The sequence below is a fragment of the Myotis daubentonii genome, chromosome 7 (genome assembly GCF_963259705.1).
Source record: "Myotis daubentonii chromosome 7, mMyoDau2.1, whole genome shotgun sequence".
NCBI classification, from domain to species: Eukaryota; Metazoa; Chordata; class Mammalia; order Chiroptera; family Vespertilionidae; genus Myotis; species Myotis daubentonii.
This window is the reverse complement of record NC_081846.1, coordinates 46,764,789-46,789,534: the sequence shown is the minus strand read 5'-3', so window position 1 is coordinate 46,789,534 and position 24,746 is coordinate 46,764,789. Positions and strand designations below refer to the sequence as shown.

General features: G+C 42.7%; 1 protein-coding gene across 1 annotated transcript; it reads left to right on the top strand.

Moving 5' to 3' along the window:
* Positions 1–3,995: 3,995 nt before the first annotated feature.
* LOC132238539 (plasma membrane ascorbate-dependent reductase CYBRD1) lies at positions 3,996–24,156 on the top strand. The gene is made up of 4 exons (XM_059704113.1): positions 3,996–4,272; positions 13,258–13,466; positions 19,949–20,103; positions 20,954–24,156. The coding sequence occupies exons 1-4, from the start codon at positions 4,080–4,082 to the stop codon at positions 21,252–21,254; spliced, it is 858 nt and encodes a 285-aa protein (XP_059560096.1). The 5' UTR covers positions 3,996–4,079; the 3' UTR covers positions 21,255–24,156.
* The last annotated feature ends 590 nt before the right edge of the window (positions 24,157–24,746 follow it).

Here is a 24,746-nt window from a genome sequence, read left to right as displayed (position 1 = left end):
TGTGTGCCACTTTGCTCCCTCAGGAAAAGAGCTACTTCTTGCCTCGTTGCAAACTGGATTTCTGTGGGCTGTGGCCAGATACAAATGGAATCTTTCCTTGCTTCAGCCTTGCCCTCTTGGGGTAAATGGACTCTGAGTTAGGGAGGTGGTACAGGCTGCTCCACAGCGGGTCTCCACACAGCTAGGTCTGAGGTTCCTCTCCTCACTCGTTCCCCCAGAGCAGAAACACCTCACACCTCAGCAAAGCAGACATTGGGTTTTGTTCCTGAAGACAACACAGTCTAGCCTCGCATGAGGAATGTATGTTCCTCCCATTAACATCAGTTTGACTGTGTTCATCTCAAAACCGGAACCCATTTTATTTTGCTAAGGAGCCTTGGACCACTGCCTGGGCTTGACTTATGTCATCAGTCACAGTGTCAGCCGTGAGTTCTTTTGTTTTAGTCATCGGGGATCGGCTGTAAGCTGCTTTATTTTAGTCATCCAGGACAGCTTTCTGATCCCCAAATCTCTGTCTACTGGAAGGGAGGACAGGAAGATGTGTGATCTCCTTGCTTCGTATACTCCTCCTTTCACAGTGTGTCCTCAGAAGGCATAGACAGTTAGGGGGCGGGGGGCTGGGGAAACAGCATTAGGCAAGAGTATTTTTCCGCTTGTCTCTGTCAGGGTCTTGCAGGAAACAGCTGGTGCAAAAGAGAGAGTTTAATCAAGGGACTATTTACAGAAATGCAAACAGACTTAAGAAAACCCAACCGCGGGGGATGAAGACCCCGGGACAAGCAAGAGCAGGCGACCAATACCTCACGCAGGCCTGGAGAAGCAAGGGCGCACAGTGTTACTGGGCACAAAGGAAGGCAAAGCAAGGTGGAGAATGGAGGGACAACCAACACAGTCAACATTTGGAAGTTTAAAAATAATGGCCCACTTATCCCACAAAGTAAGCTACTATGTACAGCTTACTATACTTTACATTAGAATACTGGACTTCTGTGTGCACCAAAAGAAATGCAACATTCCTGTGTGAACAATGAATAGATAGATGGCATACAGGGCACCTGGCTCCAATTCTCATGGTGGTTGGGGCGCGGCTTTTCTTTTCCCACGTCTTCGCACCTTATCTCCTCACTCTGCATTCAGTGACTACACCAGGGACAATCAAAATCTGTGTCCACATGTATATGTTTCCAGAATCAGGGTTTTCAGGAAGGCTATATGCCCTGCCCACACACCCCATCCTCCCTATACACACATAGTGGGAATCCCTTAGATAGCATAGCATTGCTGACAGGTTACCTAGTCTCTCTAAGTACTTTGGTAACAAATTGTTTTACCATCTCACATGGGAAACTTTTTAATCGAACAACTCTTTTAAAAGGTTGTTAACATTATGATAATATTTAATGAATTTTTTTCTGTTTCAAGTGACAAGTTTCATCAAAGTTAGGTCCTAAAAGGACAACTTACAAATCGAACTTCTCTCAGTTTAGTTTGTAACTTCAAGATGATTCAACACCATCCATGCCATCTGGCCATGCTTTCATTAGATGGGGTCTGGAATCCCAGGAATTCTTATTTGCTGCTGCTGTTGCTGAGCAAAATCAATTGAAGAGTGAAGTGAAGGTGTTGGGTCAAGGGGATGAGGAAGTTAAGTAGTTACTTGTAGAGAGAAGAATAGGGATATGATGACACTATTGTTAAAAAAAATTCTAGTTAAGCCCTGGCGGGTGTGTCCCTTGCACCAGGAGGTTGCGGTTCAATTCCCAGTACGGGGCCTGAAGGAGGCAGACAATTGATGTTGTGTTCTCACAGGTTTCTCTCAACCTCTCCCTTCCTCTCTCTCTCAAAATCAATAAACTCTTCCTTAACACATTTTTTACTGACTAAGTGTTCCAAAAGAAGAGAAACAGCATAAAATTAAACAAAATATTTGCAGCACTCAAGAACCAAAAGTGTCTGGGGAAAAAAAAATGAGATGGGAAGATTGAGTGAATTTTGTTTATTCTGTAGACCTACTCTTACCTTTCTCCACTCTGTGGTGTTCCCTAGGAGGCTGAGTGATTGGACTACATGAACTCCCCTCTGGCTTCTGACTAAGGTAAGCTATTCAGACTGGGCAGGAGATTGGAGGGGAGGAGAGTAAGGCTGGAATATTTCTGTCTCCCATTCTTCCTCTCTGTGCAGTTCCTGCAGGTTAGTCCCTCAACTCAAGGCCATAGCCCTAATCAGATTGCCTTTCCTATGCATTTTTATCGCCCTGGATTTCAGTAGCTCTCTCCCCTTCAGGCCTGGGCACTGCAAAACCCTTGAGGTTTCCCACCCCCTGCCCACAACTTTATAAATACTAGGTCCTGTTCTTTACTGAATTGCTCAATTGAGATGTGCCATCAGTTTCCTGCCAGGACCCTGACTCACATACTCAGTCCCATTCATCTCTCAGCAAACATTTACTGAGTAACTACTACATGCTGAGGAGAATATAAGGAGAAATTAGACGGTTAATACCCTCAAGGGGTAGTCTGGGACATGGAGACAGGCACAGGGACAGATGGTTGCATCTTGATAAGTGGTGCAGGCATGCATTGGCTGTAGAAGTGTGGGTAGGTGTAAAGTGGGGCATGGGCAGACCCAGGGAAGGTTGCTGGGTGCAGATGGGCTCAGGCAATCCCCGTGGCTGCTGGGACAAGGAATATGGAGCACTGATGGCCATGGACGGCTGCAGGGGCTTCCTGGGCGGCTGGTTGGCTCCCTGTCAGAAGAGCAGGAAGGTGGTAGGCAGTGGTCAGGAGCGTGGACATCAGGGCCAGTCAGATTGTGGGAAAGGATTCGAGTGGAGGACTAGGCTGGCTCAGACCACAGAAAGCTCACACTATGGGGAAGGGGCCTTCTAGTCCATGTGCTTATTCTCCCTTTCTTTCTCTCTCCACCAAGAGAAAAACTGACACCGGGGAAGTCCCAGCCTCTTCACTGAGCCGTTAATCCTGCCCACTATCAGGGCTTTGCATGCCTACTTTCTTGGCCTAAAACTTGTTGGTTTTTTTTACACTGAAAACTACCCACACACACTTTCTAAGGCCTTTCGAAATGGCAACAAGGCCAGTCCTTAGAGATGAGCTGCAGGAGAGGCTAGAAGTGAATGTCCCCACGCGCAATCTAGAAGTCCTCACAGGGCCCCGTTTTCTTTAATGGCACTAGACACCACCGAGACTTGTCCTGTCCAGCGGAGAATGGGTAATGATAACGTTGGGAAAGAGGGCAGGGAGTGAGCTTCACTTCAAGGTGGGGCTTTGGTCCAGATGGGTTTGGGCAGGGAGGCCCTTTACAGATCCACTTCTATCACACTATACTAGTATAGGCAAGTCCGGGGTTCGGGGTGTCTCTCCTCCCTCCCTAAAGCGCGAACCGCAAGCAGTTTCCTTGCTAGGTAGGGCCAAGCCCATCCCACCCCACAGGTTCCTCCTTGGCGCATTCTTGGCACCAAAAGACGGCCAATCCTCTCGGACTGGGGCTCGGAAGCCTTCATTAACCAAAGTCACATACACAACCCCACCCAACGGACCCTCCTGTCCAACAGCCAACGATGGAGCCCTTCCTCCCTCCGCTGCAGCCTCATCCAAGGAGACGCAGGCCCCCGAGCCGGCTCCCCGCGCGCGTGGGCCAAAACCTCGGGGACATCCTGAAGGGCTCAGTCGATGGCCGTTCAAGTGAATAAGTCCGGGGTGAACTGCCTTATTCAGCCTCCCACAAATAAGGAAGGGACGCGGGAAGAGTTCAAAGGAAGTGGTGGGTACGGAATCACCCCGGCTCTGACTCGCAACAACTACGTGGATGGGTTGTTCGCGCGCTCTGCAAGCTGGGGCGCCGAGTCAGGGGCGCCCACCGCGCAGCGAGAGCTCTCCGCGGCCGGAGATCCCGGAGGAAGGACGGGTGTGTGAGCGAGGGCGGCTACCCGCCCCCTGGAGGCCCCATGTCCCCGGCAGCCCCTCCTCCCGGGCGGAGACGCCTCCTAGAAGGCTACGCCCGCGGTCCGCCGTGGCCAGTCCAGTTCCTGCGGCGGCGGCGGCGCGGGGCATGGGGTGCTGATGGCCATGGACGGCTACCGGGGCTTCCTGGGGCTGCTCGTTTCGGCGCTGCTGGTCGGCTTCCTGTCGGTCATCTTCACCCTCATCTGGGTCCTCCACTACCGCGAGGGGCTCGGCTGGGACGGGAGAGCGCCCGAGTTTAACTGGCACCCGGTGCTCGCGGTCACCGGCTTCATCTTCATCCAGGGCATCGGTACTGGCGCCTCCTGGGAGGCGGCGGGAAGGGGGCGCGGGCCGGGGTCCCCGACCGAGAGTGGGGCCGACGTGAGCGAGTTAGGAAGTGAGGGAGGATGCAGGGAGCGCAGGGGGCCCAGGCGGGGGGGAGGCTCCCCGGAGCCGGGCGGTCGGGGGGAGGTCGGTGGTCGGCCCCCGCCGGGGGGTGGCCTGGGTGCGGGGCGCGGACCCGCAGAGCCGGGACCGTGGCCGACGTGAGCGATCGCAGGAGCGGCGGCGCGGGCCCCGGGCGCGCGGGGCGGGGATCCGCTGCGAGGCTTGTTTCGGGGGACGGCCGGACGCAGCGGCGGCGCCAGGCTGAGCTGGCCCGGGCGCCGAGCGAACTTGGTTAACTCTTTGCAGGGAGTGGCTGGGGGGCACTTGAGGCGCCCCAGCGACACCGGGATCGGGAGCCAAGGAGACATGCCTGAGTGCCGTGGGCCCGGCCCGGGCCGTGCACACGCCGGGGAAATCGCTCCCTGTGGACCCCACTCGCGCAGGCAGGGGAGCGAAGCCGCTCTTTAGGCGAGGCCTTCGCTGCACTTTCTGGGCTGCAGATTAGGGGAACAAGGCCGGGGTCCGGAAGGGTGGAGGTGGGAGGTTTGCCCCTTGACGGCTCAGCCCCTAGTGCAGGCGCTGGTCCCCTGGAGCCCCGTGCGTGCAGCGTCCGCTCTGGTTTCACTCCTCTTAGAGGAGTCAACCCATCGAGGCCGGGAAGCTGCCAGGACTCCAAAGGGTGTTTTCGCGGCCCGGCCTGCCCTGTTCAGTTTGAGCCCAACTTGTTTATGTGGCTGCAGATGGAATACTTCCCCTTGAGGCTTCCTGTTGGGCGCTGACCACTAACTCGGGCGGAGGTGCCCGCAGGGGGCCCGGCCTGCTTGGCTTCTGCCCAGGATGTCCCGGGGTTTTGGCCCACGCGCTCGGGGAGCCAGCTCGGGGCCTGCGTCTTCTTGGATGAGGCTGGAGCGGAGGGAGGAAGGGCTCCGTCGATGGCCATTTGTTTAATTTTGGACGTATAATTGACCTGTAGCATTATATTACTTTTAGGTCTCTATCATCATAATTCGATATATGCTCATATAGCTAAATGGTCACCACAACAAATCTAGTTAGTGACCCATTGTCACACCTAGTTATTTTTTTTTCTTGTGATGAGAACTTTTAAGATCTACTCTCTTAGCAGCTTTCAAATATACAGTACGTCATCCTTCACTATAGTCACCATGCTGTACCTGACATCCAGGACTGATTTATTTTATATCTGGAAATTGGTGCTTTTTCACCCCTTCACCATTTCCCCTGCCTACCTCTTCCTACCCTCCTCTGGCCGTTTATATTGTGGCCTAGTGCCTCCCAGTATGTCCTGCAGTTTCCTTCAGCTGTTGTTTTACCAGAGGGACCTCTAGCTAGTGGGGCAAGTGCCATTTATTTGAAACCACTTTCCAAGCACTACGCCTTGGCAGAGAAAATATTTAGAAAAAGGTAGAACGTGGTGCACTGGGGTGATGAAGAGTGGAGGGGTTTGGAAACAGGTACCCTGTTCTTGGAAGCAGGCCGCCTTTTCTTCACCAATATTTAACTTTCTACAAACAAGCAAGCAAAGAAGTACCCACCTCATTCCTACAGAAAAGATTTTCTGTTTAAAGCCAGTGCTGCAGCCTTGGGCAGGTGTGGCAGGCACTCTCCCACTCTGAGATGTAGTGGCCAGCATTACTAATGACCCAGCCATGGCCGGCATGCTTCCCTGGTGTGGGACTGGCACTGGGGTGTGAGTTATTTCAATGGATAATCCCAGTTATTTCTCATTGCACTAAAATGAGAAACGCATACTCAAGTTTCAAAGTCGCTGTCATCAGAAGCGCTCTTCCTTCATGGTGGGTGGAGCCCTTAAGTTTGGCCAGAGCTGTCAACACCTCTGCTTGCTCCAAGCAGTAGGAACAGTTTCTTTATCTCTTCAGCCATGCCTTCAGAGCAGCTCCTAATACCAAGACACTTTCCAGAGGTTGTGGAGTATCTTTTCCTCATACTTAGCATTAATTGTATCCTGACTTACCAAAGAAGAGACCAAGTCGAAAACAAGTTTCCATTTAGCGAGTGCTTTCTGTGTGCCCAGGAAGTGCATTATTTCCTATATAAGAGCTAACTGAGTCACAGAGCACCTGAGTAACTTACTGATGGGAGTAGTGTGTTTTCCGTGGCCTTCTTTTCAAGGTTGATTTCTCTGCTTTTATGGGAATATGCTTATTTTCTGCAAAACATATTTTTTTAGAGAGGCAAAAGGCTTCATTTATTATATACCTTGGAACTCTTCATTCATATTAGAGTTCATTACTATTTTCCTAAAAGGATTTCTAGTTCTCTAAAATTTGGACTTTTTAAAATCTGCTTGTACTCACTTTGGGGCAAAAAAGTGTAAGTGGATGTTTTGGAAATGTTCATCTGCTGCTTTTATGCAAACCTTGTTTTCTTAAAGCTTAGTTGCTGTATTTGTATCAGTTTTGGAATGTTTGTCCTGTCAACATTACCCATCCTGTTTACTCTTTAGATTCCAGAATTGCAAAGCATTTAACCACACAATACATTTAATTGACATGAGCATAACTTTTTCATACATAGAGGCACATGCATCGTACCTTCAAGTTCTCAGAAATCTTGGCTCACTTTTACCTCCTCGCACCCAACAGTAGGAAGGCTCCCGCGGAGAGACTAGGAATATAAATGGTTGACTGTATAGGCCAGGGGGGAAGCAGATATTGCAGCCTAGCTGTGTTATAACACACTCTTCCCCTATGTGGCATAGCTTCAGGGAGAAAACTTTTAGGCTATGCATATGTAATGTAATATGACGCCCATGCTTTTGTGAGGTTGGCTAAACCAGTGCTTCCAAGCTGGCCTCCAAGCAAGAGGATCACTGAGGGGAAGAGAGGGCACTTCTACTTTAGAAGAGGCTACTGTAGTCATCACACATGAGTGGCTGTAATGTTGCATTTTGTTACTAATTTACCGATGCTACAGAAATAATCATTCATTCTTTCAATAACTACTTATTGGACTACCATATGCCAGTTCTAGGCATCATTCTAGGAGCTGGGGATACAGCAGTGACCAAAATAATCATGTGTAACACATCCTTATTAGTTATGTTATAAAGAGTTCTGCATGCATTTATTTATAACAGAAAATGGTGTCTGGGGTGCCTTGAATTGTCTTTTTAAAAAAATATATTTTATTGATTTTTTACAGAGAGGAAGCGAGAGGGATAGTTAGAAACATTGATGAGCTGCATCCTGCACACCCCCTACTGGAGATGTGCCTGCAACCAAGTACATGCATGCCCTTGACCGGAATCGAACCTGGGACCCTTCAGTCCGCAGGCCAACGCTCTATCCACTGAGCCAAACCGGTTAGGGCGAATTGTCTCTTTATACTCTGTGAAAACCCTTATTGCCCTTCCTCTCTCTGGAAATCAATTAAAAATAAATAAAAAATATTTCACATCTCTAATAATGGACATGACACAAGCATTTAGAGACGAGGAAGGAAAAGCGAAAGTACATACAGGCGTTGCTCTAAGCATAAAATGCTTTACAAATGCAATATACAAACAGTAAACAGTATTTGAAACTATGTGAAAACAAGTACGAGTCCTTTGAAACACCTTTAAGAAGTAAGGTCTGAAGAAAGCAAGGCTTACCTAGAGTTACAAAAAAAAAAAAAAATGTCTCTCCCCTCTCTCTCCAAGTATATTTTGGAAGACATTTGGTTTCTAAAATAAAGTACGGCAGACTATAGAATATCTAAAACCAAAATAAAAATTTAAGCTGGTAGGAAATCTGGTGAGCATGAATGAGGAAGAGTTCCAAAGAGAACTTTAGAGGAGGCTTTGTGCTTCCCTGAGAGAAAGTTTCCCATGAAACAGGTATACTGCCAGGAAATCAGAGAAACAGACCTTGAAAAGGCCGCAGCAGACTGAAACAAACGAACGCTCTCAGAGTGGCAGCTGACCTTTTAAAAGGTTCAACAGGTGGAATGTGCTCTTTAGTAAAACATAGAAAATTCAAGTTTATAAATTTAGCGCAAAGAAGTCTCAGCAATTCTATACTCCTTGTTTTTCCACTTGTAGAACTCTATTGTATAAACCGAAGGAAGAGAAATAGAATAGTATCATGATATCAAGTTGGTTTTGTGAGAGAACCTAACTACACTTAAGTAACATTTAAAAGAGTAACAAAAAGAAATGAAGAGTAGTCCTTAAAAGGCATTTGGAATATCCTATTAATGTATCTAAAAGTGACCAAATTTCAAGACCGGTTAAATATAGTTGAAAGGGCTCTTGGTTAAAACCTGGCAAAGAAGATAATGGAGAAAGTGCCCCAAATACCTACTCCAAAACCAGCCTTGGGAACACAATTGATAATAAAACCTTTCAATATTAGGGAAATAAGTGTTTTTACAAAGTGTAACGAAACAATTCAAGGCAAACCCAAAACACAGTTTTTGTTATAAATAAATGCATAAGGATCTGTTTATAACGTAAGTAATAAAAATGTTTTAGACATGATTATTTTGTCCACTGTTGTATCCCCAGGAACTAGAGTGATGTCTAGAACTGGCATATGGTAGGCCAATAAGTAGTCGTTGAAAGAATGAATGATTATTTCTGTACCATCATTAAATTGTTAGTAATAAAATTCAACTTTACAGCCATTTATGTGTGATGATAATAGTAGCCTTTAAAACAAGCATGTCAAACTCGCAGCCCACAACAAATATTTTTGCAGCCCAGCCAATATAACAGTATGTAAGAAACATTTTAATAAAAATTTTGTGACTTAATTTTTATAAGATCTTGTTATACATAATCTTATATAATAAAAGGATAATATGGAAATTGATCCTAACAGCGGAATGACCAGTCGCTATGATGTGCACTGACCACCAGGGGCCATACGCTCAACGCAGGAGCTGTCTCCTGGTGGTCAGTGCTCTTCCACAAGGGGAGCACCGCTCAGCCAGAAGTCGGCTCATGGATGGCCAGCGCAGTGCTAAAGATGTCCGACTAACTGCTTAGGCCCGCTCCCAGTGCCTCCTGCACCCCCCTGACTGGGGATCAAGCTCGCAACCCGGGCATGTGCCCTTGACCAGAATCCAACCCGGGTCCCTTCAGTCTGCAGGCCGATGCTCCATCTACTGAACCAAACCAGCTAGAGCATTTCATTTATTTTTAAATTTATCACAATAGCAGGTCCCACTACGAATAATTTTTTTTTTTAAGATTTTAAATGTGTTTCTCACATATACAGATGGTCCCCGACTTGTGGTGATTTGATTTAGGATTCTTCACTTTATGATGATGCAAAAGTGATACACATAATAAATTACATGAGATATTCATCACTTTATTATAAAACAGGTTTTGTGTTAGGTGGTTTTGTCCAACTATAGGCTAATGTAAGTGTTCTGAACATGGTTAAGGCAGGTTAGGCTAAGCTATGATGTTCGATGCATTACGATATTTTCAACTGAGGATGGCTTTGCTGAGCTGTAACCCCAACATAAGTCAAACATCTGAATGTGTTTATGTTTCCCTTCATTTTCTGGTGGAAAATGGTCTGTCAACTAGGATCTCTAACAGAAAACTCTTGTTTCAGTCACAAGTAGCTATTTGATAGCTGTTCCCCTCCTCGTGGGCTTATGAGACCTTTTTCTTCCTTCCCACTGAACCTTAGGAATGGTGTCTAGGTAAGTGCCAAGCCAAAGAAGCAAGAAATATTTAAATTCGGCTCTCCCGGCAGTTTTCTAAGTGTTGAGAACCAGGGGTGGACAAACTTTTTGACTCGAGGGCCACAATGGGTTCTTAAACTGGACCGGAGGGCTGGAACAAAAGCATGGATGGAGTGTTTGTGTGAACTAATATAAATTCAAAGTAAACATCATTACCTAAAAGGGTACGGTCTTTTTTTTTTTTTAGTTTTATTCATTTCAAACGGGCCGGATCCGGCCCACAGGCCGTAGTTTGCCCACGGCTGGAATAGACTATTGTTGAAGAATGCGGTCTGATTTGTTAAGGTTGCCCTTTTTCCCTGAAGTCCACCGCATTTTGGTTATTTATACATTTTTAAAGCATATGAACATCTCATGCAAGAGCATTGTTTTGCGATTATCTTTCATGTATCCAGACAGCCTTTCGAAGCAAGTTCCGCTATCCAGCAGAGCTTCTCTATAGCCAGGATGGCTGCTGAGAATCCCGTGCCTCACTCAGGAGAGCCCCTCAGATTTCCACAAGCTGCCTAAGTAGTCGTTGAGACTAGTTGGCTATGGATTTGCAAGCTTACAACAGTGTTTTTACACTTTGGAACTATTATGAATTCTTTAAACCATACAGAAAATAATAAACAGCTTGCCATGTGCTCACCACCCAAAGTGAACAAATGTGAAGATTTTTGCCAACATAAAAATTTATAAGCAAGAGCTTAGAGCTGGTAGGAATAAAATGTAAGGCAGGACGGAGGGAAGAGGTTGGGGGTGTGCACCCTAACCTGAGCTAGAAACTAAAAGAAGAGATAGAGCCCGGCTGGTGTTGCTCAGTGGTTGAGCATCAATCTATGAACCAGGAGGTTATGGTTCAATTTCCAGGTCAGGGCACATGCCTGGTTTGCAGGCTCCATCCCCAATAGAGGGCATGCAAGAGGCAGTTGATCAATGATTCATCATTGGTGTTTCTATCTCTCTCTCTCCCTCTCCCTTCCTCTCGGAAATCAAGAAAAAAAAATATTTTTTTAAAGTAAAAAAAAAAAAAATCAAGTTTCAGTACCCAATGGGGGTAGATCTCAGTTTTATGGAATATTTGACACATTTCCCCCGGATGCCTATAGGATTGAGAAGAGTTAAAAAGTTTTCACTGGGAACACAGTTGTCTTTGAATTTTTTGATAACTCTTTTTTTTAGGTAAACTTTTTATTGAAGAAAAGTACTTAAATCATAAATGATGTCTTTTTATAACATGAACACACTCATGAACCCAGATCATGAAACACTATTCCAAGTGCACCAGAATCCCTCCAGTAACCCTTGTAACTCCTCTCAGTCATGATAATCACGCCTGATTTCAACATCAGAGATTAGTTTTGATTTGGGAAATTTTTGATGTAATATCATTCAAATTGGGGAGAAAAAGCTCTTGTGATTTACTCTTCATAACTTGCTTCTGAAGCAAACACATTTCTGAGTATTATCTATAAGATCTTCAAGTTCCCTCATCTGAGATTCCTTCCCCTAGGGTGGAGCTTGGTTGATATGATGATTACGACACCTCATGCGGAAGCTTTAAAGAGCCTGACTTCACATCTGTCTTTGTGGTTTTAGATATGTTTCTGTCTGAAAATGGAATCCCTTACATTTTTATGATTTTATGAAGTTTCATATATTTAATTCATAAGTATCTTTGGTGGGAAGAGGCTTTTATTTTTCTTGCTAGAATTAGGAAATCTACATGATACACTGCTGATGTAGTGGGATCCATCTTCCAAGGAAGCATTCTTTAAACTTTTTCAACCGGCCATACATTTCCAGGTCTCTACATTTTCTCTGAAATGGACTTAAGAGGTGGGGTGAGGCAGGTATTGTCTTCAGCACAAAAAGTAGTTGCAAGCTGGCCGTGTAATCCACTATTTAAATCAGGACACTTAAAAAAAACACCTGTTTTAAAAATCTTCTTTGTTGAAATTTAATCTATATGCCAAAAAGTGTACATGTAAATGTATAGCTTGATGAATCTAGGTATGTAGCCAGCACCCAGACTGAGAAAGAGGATATTAACAGAAACTCCTGTGTATTCCCTTTCAATTGCTATAATTCTTCCTCACAAGGGCAACCACTAGCCTGACTTTCCTTATTGTGTAGATGAGTCTTACCTGTGTTTATACTTCATATAAATTGACTCATATAAGACATACTTGTTCACATCTTGTTTCTTGGGATTGATCCATATTGTTGGGTGATGTTCTAGTTATAAATTATTTGTTTTCTTTGCTCTATTAAGTGATGTGAATGAATATATCACACTTTATTATTCATTCTATTGATGGGCATTTGGGGAGTTTCCAGGTTGGACCATTACAAATAGTGCTACTAATAATATCCTAGTGCATGTCTTTTGGTGAACGTGTTTCTTTGGGGTGTATACCTAGGAGTGGCATTGCTGGATTCTAAGGTATGCCTACGTTTAGCTGAAGTAGATACTGCTAAATTCCATAGTCTTTGTTCTCATTTAAGCTCCCATCAGCATAACATGAGAGTTTTGATTGTTTCACATCCGCTTCAATATTCCGTATCGTCATTCAGATATGTGGTAGAGGTATTCTCAGTTGATTTTAATTTGTATTTCTCTGTTGAATAATGAAGTTTATGTCTTTCTTATGTTTATTAGCCACTTGGATATACTCTTTTGTCTTATTTAAATCTTTTTGCATATTTTTCTCATCCTTAGTCTGCCTTTTTCTTATCAAACTAAAACATTTCTAGAAAGAAACCAGGCCACAAGATTAAGAATTTAGTTTTGGATGTGTGAAGTCTGAGATATTTAGGAGGCATCTATATGGATGTCAAGAGGCTGCTGGATGATGTGGGTCTGGAGTTCAGAAGAAAGTTTTGGGCTGGAGATTAAAGTTCCAGAGTCCCTGCCATGTAGGTGGCACCTCAGTGAAGGAGTGAATGAAATCACCCACAGCAAGAGCAGGAGGACAGCCCTGGGACCGAGCCTGGGGGCACCAAAGTTTGGTCACAAGTTGGGAGTAAAGAAGAAGCCAGCAAAAGAGCCCAAGAAAAACCGTTGAAAGGTGGGAAGAAGGTAGAAGCAGAAACCAAGAGGAAAGGCTTCCATGGAAGGGAGTGTTCAGGGTGTCAAACTGTGTATCGTGCGGATTTAAAAAAACACCCACATTCTGCCCCCCTTGTCTCCCTGTAGCCGTCATTGTATACAGACTGCCATGGACCTGGAAATGCAGCAAGCTCCTGATGAAATCCATCCACGCGGGGTTACACTTCGTTGCAGCCATTCTTGCCATTATTTCTCTGGTGGCTGTCTTTGATTTCCACAATACGCTGAAAATCCCCAATATGTACAGTCTACATAGCTGGATTGGACTGACAGCTGTCATACTCTTCATGTCACAGGTCAGTGTCTCAGTAAGTTTATAAACGAGGTGTAAAAAAGTAAAGCAGTTCAGATACTGTAGATGTTTTCTATACATTAATATTTTTTTGGAATTCATCTTCTCATTCCCACTAGTCCTTGTTCCACTTGTTTCCATTGTAAGTATTTCCCCTTGCGGGGGCTGGGGACCTGCAGTATTCACAGCCTGTGAGCCTGAATGTGAGATTCTAAATATGGGCATATGTATCTACAGGGAAATTGCCCACAGATCACATCTAGACTGCTGTTGCTGGGACTTCAAGTTTCACGTGCTGAATAAACTAGCACAGACAAGAGCTATAGATTTCTTTTCCACATTCAATCACATCTGTTTTCTAGGTTTATCTTTATGCATGAAAAGATGAATTTGTATCTCGTTGATTCTTTGAGTTTGAAGACTCAGTGTTTATTTTATTTTTCCTCTGTCCTCACTTACTAAACATACATACTTTGGACAGCACTATATTTAAACATAAGTTAATGGAGAGTGATAGGGATTTGGCTGTTCTAGGTCACTAAAGAAAAGGTAAATGTTAAAAGTCCGTATGGTGTTAACCACTTTGTTGAAAAATCTTTGTAAACTGTGTTGATTTACTTCCTTTCTTTAGTTAGTACAGTGTACCTTCAACTCCCTTATTTGGGACATCATTGTGAGCTACAGTTTTCTGTAGATAGAAAAGTAAGAAACTGGAGTGAATTTACAAAATATATGAATGTATGACCTCTCAAAAAAAGGACCTCTTACCAGGCATTTATTTGTCACTTTTCTGCTTAAGGCTTTTTGAACGTTAATTAAAGTTAATTACATGACACTATTAATTATTTAAGTTTGCATTACCATGCCCAGAGGTAGGGACTGGGGAGTGGAAAGGTGCCAGACAGGAGAGGAGCACAGAGGAAACCCTACAGCAAACATGATCTTTCTGGTCAGGGAGAAGCAAGGAAAATATCTCAAAGTGGATGGATGACAACTGCAGGGAACATTGACCTGGGGACAGTTGCCTTGGGGAACCTCTTCACCTCCTGTCATTTCCTTAGGACTTTTTTCAGCTGCCTCTTCCGCCTGCAGTGGTTGGTTCGCCTGGCGTTGCTCCACTTCCTTTGGGCCACCTCAGAATTCTCGAGCCCGAGCACTGTGGGGAGCACTGTGGGGAGCATCGACTCACCTCACGCAGCCCGTTAGTGACATAGCCTTCAAGGTGCTGAGGATGCCCAGGTTACACAGTCAGTGGCACTTGGTTCTGTTTCCATGATGTCCCCATGATCACTCAGCTCATGTTTGAGCATTCGCAGCGGAGGGCTGTATTTCTGAGGACCGGCGTGGAAATTACCCAAACTCTTTGTAGCTTCGCTGTGAAAGGGTTCTGTACTCCTGAACACAGTAGCTAAACAAATGCCTTTACTGAGTTAGTTATATGACAAGGCATTGTTTGAACATCTGGAAAGGTGTGCACTATTTTTCTTTTTATTTTCTGAATTTTCTAAACACGTAAGCATTCCTTGTATAGTAGTAGTAGTAGTAGTAGTAGTAGTAGTAGTAGTAAGCTTTTAAAGCTAAAAAGCTTTTTATACCAGATATGCCTCCTCATTATTAAATTTATGCTTGTAAATCTGGATGATTTTTCTAAAAATTAATTTATACTCTGCTCTATATCTTAATATGTAAAATTAAGAAATATTTAGGGATTAGCAAAAAAAAAGAATACTTATTCTAAAATCTATGGGTTTTAGCTAAAATGGTTCTCAGAGAAATATAGGCTTAAATGCTTTTTTTTTTTTTTGAAAGAAAACTTAAAATACATAAACTAAGTATTCGCTTAAGAAACTAAAAAGAATAGCAAAATAAACCAAGAAAAGAAAAATAAAGATCCAAAAATAAAAGCCATGAACAGTTGTGTTAGTGTTTACTATTGCTGCCGGAACAAATTACCACAAATTTAGTGGCTTAAAACAACACCAATTTATTACCTCACAGTTTCTGTATATCAGAAGTCCAGATTGACTTGTCTGTTTTCTCTGCTTTGGGTCTCGTAAGGCCAAAATTAAGGTGTTAGCTGGCCTGGGCTCTTACAGGTGAACTTTGGGGGTGCAATCAGCTTGCAAGCTAATTCAGGTTATTGGCAGAGTCCACTCCCTTGCGGCTGTAGGACTGAGATACCTGGTTCCTTGCTGGCTGTTGGCTGAGGGTTGTCCTCAGCTCCTATAGTCCTCTCTGTGTTCCTCTCCATTAGCAGTGGTGCACTTACTCTTTGACCTAGCAATGGCACATTTGGTGGGGAGCAGAAATAACATATTGTCTGAACCATGTCCAGCACGGCCAGGGGGGAACCTGAGAAGGGGCGGTGAAGGATTAAAGAAGACAGACAAGAGAATACAGTTGGAGCCAGGTAGGATCACTGTGCCTGGATGAGGCAACAGTGACACAGCCTGTGAGCCAAGCTTTATTTTATAGTCAGATCACACAAAGCAAAACAAGGTGAGTGGGCAACATGTTTACAATCTTCTTGTGAGTTTCAAATCTATTTTGTTACTCAAGCCTTGTTTGGTAGCACTTGCTGCACCTCCCACAGCCCATTAGCTACCCAGGAACAAGGGAGGCCTATACGGTCAAGCTTAATTGTGCTAGGAGGGCTCTGCCCTCCAAGCTGGGACTTGTAGGTGGCTCTGCCACAGGTCAGTCTGAGGCTTGACCCTATAGCCGCTCCCTACCATCGTGGTATAAGGAACTCTAAGAAGGGCGTTTAGTGTAGCATTGTTTGTATAGGCAGGAAGCAGGAAGCAAAATAAATGTCCAAATAAAGGCAGGAATGGTTAAATCATTTGTGGTAAATCCATATTGTTGGCAGTTATACAGCTATTACAAAGAATGTAGTTATATCTACTGATCAGCAGTGAAATCCATGGTATGCACTTCAGTGTAAACAATACTGAAGAGTAATGTGTGTAGAAAATGGGAGAGGGGTGGAAAAAAGCATATATGTATAGATGTTCAAAGAAAGGTATGGGAATATATACCTAACTGCTATAACTGTAGGGGTGGGTAGGGTCGGTTGGGGGATTATTAATTTTTAAACTATATCTTGTTTGACTTGAATGTGTAGCTCTTTCGTTTGAAACAGAAGTAAGCCACATATGTTACATACAAATCACACATACATGGCTTTTTAAGCTAAATTAAGCAAACGGCATCTCCTCACCACAGTTGTGAGCACGCGAGTCGTGCTGGGTGTCTTCTGACTGTTCCTTCAGGAGCCAGGTGAATGGCTTCCTGTTCCTATTGTGGAAAAAATGACGACATTCCAGCTTTATTTTTGTTATTGCATAAAAGCTGTTTTTAAGTATTTGCATTGCTTGTCCGTAGAAGTGACAGAACAGATCACCCAGGTGTGCTCAGGAAGAAATTAAATGAAAAAACATTTCCTTTCCCAATGGAAAGAAACCAATTCTAAACTTGCTTTCTTCACCTTTGATAGGAGCCCAGCTCTGTCCTTATTACGATTCACAAAGATTCCTGCCTCCACATCCTTAGTTGAAAAAATACACGAGCCATAAAAATACAGCTTTGACAGAGATGTGTTTCTACCAGACTTCTTAGGTTAAGAGTAAAAAGGGGAAGTGGTTTCTCTTTCTGAACTAGAAGAGTTCTAAGTGGAGGTTCTCCTAGCTGCCACTGTGGGTGGAGAGCTGCAGCCTGCTTGTGGCTCGCTTACGCCCACACGGCTGTGCACTTCACTCACAAAGTCTGTTGTGTCCTTTGAGGAAGGAGGGAAGGTGAGGCAGGCAGGAAAACAAGACAAGCAATACACTTCCTCCTGTGTATCTATGGGTCATAAAGCATTTCCAGTGTAGAATTATTTTCTACTTGTAAGATCTAGCCTCTGGATCACTTTTTAAAAATAACAAACTCTTGTCCTAATCAGTGGTCAGCAAACTCATTAGTCAACAGAGCCAAATATCAACAGTACAACGATTGAAATTTCTTTTGAGAGCCAAATTTTTTAAACTTAAATTATATAGGCAGGTACATTGTTATTAACTTAATTAGGGTACTCCTAAGGCTTAGGAAGAGCCACACTCAAGGGGCCAAAGAGCCGCGCGTGGCTCTCGAGCCGCAGTTTGCCGACCACGGTCCTAGGTGGTTTGTTCAGTGGTTAGAGTGTTGGCCCATAGACTGAAGGGTCGCAGGTTTGATTCTGGTCAAGGGCACATACCTTGGTTGCAGGCTCCATCCCCCAAGTCTGTCTCTGACTCTCCCCCTCCCTTCCACTTTCTCTAAAAATTAATGGTAAAATATCATCAGTTGAGGATTCAACAAAACACCTCTTGTATGCATATTGAAATTATGTATCATAATAAAATTGATTTCCGTGATTCCACCATCAACCTAATTTGGAAAACATAGAATCCCTACCCACCTTGACCCCACATCTCTCCACCTATCCTAACCCCTGAAGGTAACCATTTTCCTGAAGTTTTTTTTTCTTTTCTCACTCTCTGTTTTTCTTTATAATTTTATCACATACTGTGAATCCCTAAACAACATGTTGGTTAGTTTTCCTTTAACTTTTAAAAGCCTCATAATATATGTAGTCTAATGTAACTATGTTTTAATTCTTTTGCAACCTTTCTTTTCATTGTACTGATTCAACTATCTTGTTTCCTCTAGTTCATTCATTTTTACTTTTGTGTTCCATTGTATAACTGTACCACACATTTACTTACTTATTCTCATGCTATTAGACATTTGGGTTATTTTCCATTCTTCTCTGTGACATTGGACATTCAGATACACATTTCCTGGATCTCATATGCAAAGGTTTCTCTGGATGTATACTTAGGAGTGGAATTATAGACAGAGCCTAAAAAAAAAAAATGCTAAATTGTTTTCAAAAGTGGTTGATCCCAATGATGTTCCTGCCAGCAGGGTCTAGGAGCTCCCATATGGCACATCCCTGTCAACCTGCATCCTCTTCAAATGCCCCCGCCCCCCGGGTTTAAACCTCCTTTGTGGACATAAAAGTATTACTCTTGTGTTCAAATGCTTTAATTATTGTAAGCTAGTGGGTATAAAATGACGTCTTCTTGTGGTTTTAATGTTTCTTTCACCGATTACTTGTTTCTCTTCTAAGAAACACCTGTTCGTGTCTTTTGCCCATTAAAAAAAAAAAAGTTTCTTTTTCCTTTTCTTAAACATTTGTAGTTCTGTTTCAAATTCCTTTTATATGTATTGCATATGTCTTCCAATTTGAAGCTTGTACTTTTCCTCTTTTGTTAGTATTTTTAAAATCAATTCTCAATTTTAATATAACACGAATCATGTTTTCTTTTAAGGTTGTTATGTTTTGTTTCGGTGACTTGTTTATGAAAACCTTCTCTACCCTGAACTCAAAATGGGTTCTCAGGTTCTACTCCAGACCTGCTGGGTCAGAAACTGTGGGGTGGGGCCCAGAAAAATGTGCTTTCACAGGCCCTCCTGGTGACTCAGATGCACACTAATGTTTGAGAACCACTGGCTGTCAAGAGTCTTAAAGTTTTAGCTTTGATATTTAAGTACTTAATTCATCTGGAATTAGCTTAGTGTATGATGTGATGTTGTGATCCAACTTCGTGTTGTTTTTTTTCTTCCATATGGGTAAGCTGTTTCCCCAGCACCATTTATTGAATTGTCCGTGTCCTTGCTACTTACCTACAATGTTCATGTAGCCTTGTTAATGTAACGATAGCAAAAAAAACTGGAAACAAGAACACGCATAAAGAACTGAATCAATTATGTTACATCCTCAAAATAGAATATTAGCCTTTATAAAGAATAAACTAGATAATCATGTGTTGCTATGAAAAGATATCCAAGAACACAATATGCAAAACAAATACGCGTGCGCGTGTGCACACACGCACATGTGCGCGCACAGACGTTTGTTTATATAGGCACAGAAATTTTCTGGAAGGATGCTTTAGAACAGTGGTTCTCAACCTTCCTAATGCTGCGACCCTTTAATGCAGTTCCTCATGTTGTGGTGACCCCCAACCATAAAATTATTTTCGTTGCTACTTCATAACTGTAATTTTGCTACTGTTATGAATCGTAATGTAAATATCTGATATGCAGGATGTACTTTCATTGTTACAAATTGAACACAATTAAAGCATAGTGATTAACCACAAAACAATATGTAATTATATATGTGTTTTCCGATGGTCTTAGTCAACCCTTGTGAAAGGGTCATTCGACCCCCAAGGGGGTCGCGATCCACAGGTTGAGAACCGCTGCTTTAGAAGATGATGTTAGATGTTACCTTGGATTAGTGGAACTGGAGTGGGAAAACTTGCTTTTCATTTTATGTCCTTAGTTCTATATGAAATATTTTCTCATTCTGCACAGATTGCTTTTAAATAATAATGTTAAATTTCTATAGTTAAAACTTAAAATTAAATGATAACCATTGTACTTTTTGATGTTTAGCTTCTCCTAGGTTTTTTCATCTTTCTGCTTCCTTGGGCTCCACTTTCTCTCCGAGCATTTCTCATGCCCCTACATACTTATTCTGGACTTGTCATCTTTGGAACAGTGATTGCAACAGCCCTTATGGGAGTGACTGAGAAACTGATATTTGCCCTGTAAGTGACATAGTTTCCCTAATTGTATACTTAAGCTATAAGTGGAAAATACTTATTCATTGGGAAAAGGTAATCAAATATAACAAAATTTAAAAAATATTAAAACATCAAAAATTTTAAATATTTATTCTTAAAAACATTTATTATATAATACAATATAACATTGTATATAAATACAGGTTATTATGTTATACAATATAATACTACTTAATGCTTGAAGAAGGACCAAAAATCCAATAAGTTGTACTACTCTTTTTTTTAAATATATTTTTTATTGATTTTTTACAGAGAGGAAGGGAGAGGGATAGAGAGTTAGAAACATCAATGAGAGAGAAACATTGATCAGCTGCCTCCTGAACACCCCCACTGGGGATGTGCCCGCAACCCAGGTACATGCCCTTGACTAGGATCAAACCTGGGACCCTTCAGTCCGCAGGCCAACGCTCTATCCACTGAGCCAAACTGGCTAGGGCAAGGTGTACTACTCTTAAAACAACTATTGAAATTATGCATGCCCTTACAATATTTTTGATGTGCATGTTTTTATTGATTGTAATTATGGTGTATGTACATTTTTGTATCATCCCTTTTTCATTTTTTAAGTGATACAGGTGCTCCAGAAGCTATATTATTTTTATACTAAAGTTGTTGTTTTTTAACAATATCATACTATTCCACTGAGTGAATGATTGCATAAATTTCCCCTTACTATCAAGCTTTAAGGGAATTGACACTGAAGCTGTACCAGTGTGCATTTTCAGCAGATAAATTCAAAACTGCTTGGCATGTTGCTGTCTCACTCTGTTTGTAAGTGGACTGACTCTCGCTCTCTCGTTTATTTTTTTGTTAGGAAAAAACCTGGCTACGATACATTCCCACCAGAAGGTGTTTTTGCAAATACCCTGGGCCTTCTGATTCTGGTGTTTGGGGCCCTCGTGTTTTGGATAGTCACCAGACCACAGTGGAAACGTCCTAAAGAACCAGCTTCTCTCCGTCTTCAGCCAAACGGAGGCACCCCAGAGGGAGTGGAAGGCTCCATGGCAATCAACTTTGGCAACACGGACAAATCAGATTCAGAGTTAAACAATGAAGCAGCAGCCAGGAAAAGAAACGTTGCCCTTGACGAGAGTGGTCAGAAGTCCACCATGTAAGATGTAGAGGTGTAGTCATGTAACTTTGCTTTTAAAAACTAGCCCTACAGTTTAGCGTCTCCTATTTAGCCATAAGATGATTGAGCTCCATAGAGTTTATATTGTTTTAATCATAAAGTAGGATTTCTTGAAAGAGTTGGTACTGATCGAGGCCTATGAACTTACCTGCATTGGAAAGGAGATGGGCAGTGTAAATGATAGCAGCTATAACTGTGGTTCTGTTACCTCTTGTTGACCAACGCATCCTGCGCCTTGCAGAGCGCAGATGCTCACACTGCATCTGTCGGTTGGTAAATCTGATAAAGCGGCAGCCCTGGAAGTTCTTCCAAAAATCAACTTAGTCCCAAGGCTTCCCTGGGGTTTGGCATATTTTATGATCCGGATTCCAAACCCAATTAAATCAAGAATGTGCCTGAATTCTTAGGCAGCACCAACTGCTCTACAAACCTCCCAGAGCACCTTTTCTCCAGTTTCTGTTTTTATTTTATTTTTTTTTAAGTAGTTGCATGGCACTTACTGTGTGCCAGGCGCTATTCTAAGCACTTTATAGATATTAGCTCATTCGATCTCCAGACAGACCTTATGAGGTAGGGACTATGATTATCTTCATTTTACAGATGGAAGATCTGAAGCTTGACCTGGTTAGTAACTTGCCCCAACGTCATAAGTGGTGGAACCAAGATTCAAAACCTGCCAGTCTGGCTGCTCAGTCCATGAGTCCCACCACTTCACTATGCCATTTTTTTCTGTTTTACACTAACCTGCACCTACTTTGACCCCCCCTGAATAAATTTCTGTTGCTGGAGTGCAGTGGCGTGGTTAATCGTTACCTTCTGGCTCTTTTTGCCAAAATTCCTCAGATAACCAAGGAAAAGGGCCTGGAAATAGGTCCTGGGTGCCCTTCCACGGCCAACCAGCCATGGTTTACCTTGATGCCTCTTTGTTCTTAAAATTGTGTTTTGATGACGGAGGAAGTTTGGGCAAGAACACCTGTAGCTTTCAAGATAATCAACTGAGATTTTTGTTCGTTACGATCTTAGCTCCTGGACAGTTTCAGTTTGAAGATGGGAGAGACTTACCTCAGGGTCTGCCGTTGGTGGGGGCAGCAGCTGGGGTCCTTCCAGACTTGCCTGGAATTTTAGGGGATACCTTGAGCTTTGTGTTCTCAGTCGTGAATTGCGACTCAGAGGTGACAACTTTCTTGCATGGAGACCTCTCGGGGTTGACCTAGAGCCGTGTCTATGCTGAAGTGATGGTTTTCACTTGCCGGTCGATTTTCGGTTTCCCTGCCATGTTAAACTGGAGCACTTTAAGAAGGATAGAAACCTTACAGTTTTACAGCAAATACACTTGACTTTTTTTAGTGCTTAGTGGAGTTCCTCTTAGGATAGCTGGTTATTACTTCTATAGATTGAATATTGAATACACTCCACCACATCCCTTAAGCTTCATGGATAACCATTCAAAATCCCCTCTCTGAAACACTGTTTTCTTATGTGATTCTATTTCCAAACTTGGTAATAGGGTCAGTTTAATATCGGTAGAGCAGGCTAGGTAAGAGGAACTCCATGGCCACACACAGACATTTGGTAAGTGGATACTTCATTACATGGAGCGGTACAGAATTCCAGGAGTTTTAGAGGGGAAGGGTCAGTGAGATCCTCAAAAGTTGAAACTGCCATTCCATTTTACATAGGCCAAGAAAGGGGTAATTAGTGAAAAGTTAATTATGGGTTTGGTACTAGAACATTCTGCTCCATTGCAAACTATTTGAGCACCCTCATCTCAGCCCTTTCTTTTGTCTTTCTTTCTGGCTAATGTGAGGGTAATCTTACAGATATTATAGGAGCTTCTTTCCGTTCTTTCTCAGCCTTTATGAAAACAATGCATGGCAAAATATACCTAGAAAAACTTTCTCTTTGAGACTTTTTTAAATGGGCTTCCTATTCTAAAGATAATTGCACCTGTATCTTTCAAAAGCTAATATTTTCTACCTAAAGCATCTCCCCCAAAAATATCTCATTAAAAAGCCCACAAGAAAGAATAGGGGAGAAGAAAGCCTTAGGTATCAATTCCAAAACAGTGACTGAGATCCCCACTAACAATTATAGCTCCTGTCATCTGCAGAGATAATCTGGCTTGGTTTACCCCATAATCTAATTTCAGGGGGGGAAAGTTTTATTTTAACACTCATCTAAATCCACACTAACGCCTTTTCTCTTGAAGGGTTTTTTGAGAAGCTCCAATGAATATACGTTTTGATTTAATGTTATCAAGTGTGCAGCGTCTTATGCTCCTTGTGTCAAACTGAGTCCACCTTCCAAGGGACTTTTCTTTCTTCTCTTCGTGTGGTTACATTGGGGCTGTGATGGTGAGAAACAGCATTGCAGGCCTTACAATCAAATGACAAAGGAGGCAATTGCACCTTTTAAGGGATACTGACGAGTGGTGTATGTTTTCTAAAGGACAAAGTAAAGAGGGTGTCTTGTTTTTAATTAGGGTCTTTCCCAGCCGAGTTGGAAATTCCAGTGCAATACTGGTTGACCGCAGCTGCCAAATCTAAAAGCTCAAAGATGAAGTAGAGCTTTCTGCTAGTTTTATTGCAACATGATAGACTTTTTCTCTTGGAAAGTCCTTTTTTCAGGTTTACAACAGAAAACTGTAACTGCTATGTCTTAGAGCTTCACATAGGAAAGTAGAGAAGAAAGAAAACTATTACTCTTTATTCCTATAAGGTACCTGGAAAAATATCTGTGTGTGTGTGAATTTGTCTTTTTATCTCAACACATTTATGGGAAAATATTAAATAACCTGAGTATTTTTAAATTTTGTAGAAAAAAATATGCACCTATTTTTTTCTTGACTTGGCTTTATATAGTAATAAAAGTTATTTTGGAATTTATTTGTCTGTGTTATCAATTCGTTTAGGCTAGTTACGTGTAGGCATGGTTCTAAGTTTCTTTCCCATGGAAAATTTTGTAAAGTTTCTTTATTGAAAACGCTGTCAGATTTCTCTCTAAAGTGTACTCTGGGTGCCATACCTTTTGCATTCCTAGAAGGATTAGAAGCCTTGCAAACCTGGCGTGGTCTCCTCCACATGGGATCTTAACTGGAGCCATGCTCTGTGGTGTGAAAGGCAGCCTTAAATGTGAGCAACCCCAGCAGGCACAGTTGGAAAAGCTTGGAAGAATAACCTATTTAAAGTGCTGGTTATTACAAAACTCTGCGTTACTAGTTCCTTGTCCTCAAGACAGTACATACTTAGTAATGAACACATTGCTGAGGTTTTTATTTTCTAAATAAGAAAGATCATTCACATCTAACTAGTGCCAATGCTCATCCGATCTTAATTTCTCCTCTCATTTAGTCTTTTTTTCACCTACTTCTTGTCTTCTGGGAAATGTTAATGGTATCTCATGTAATAACACCATAATATATGTCCTATTATTCCTTAGAGCTAAAGTATTGTGAATGAATTGAATTCTAATGTTA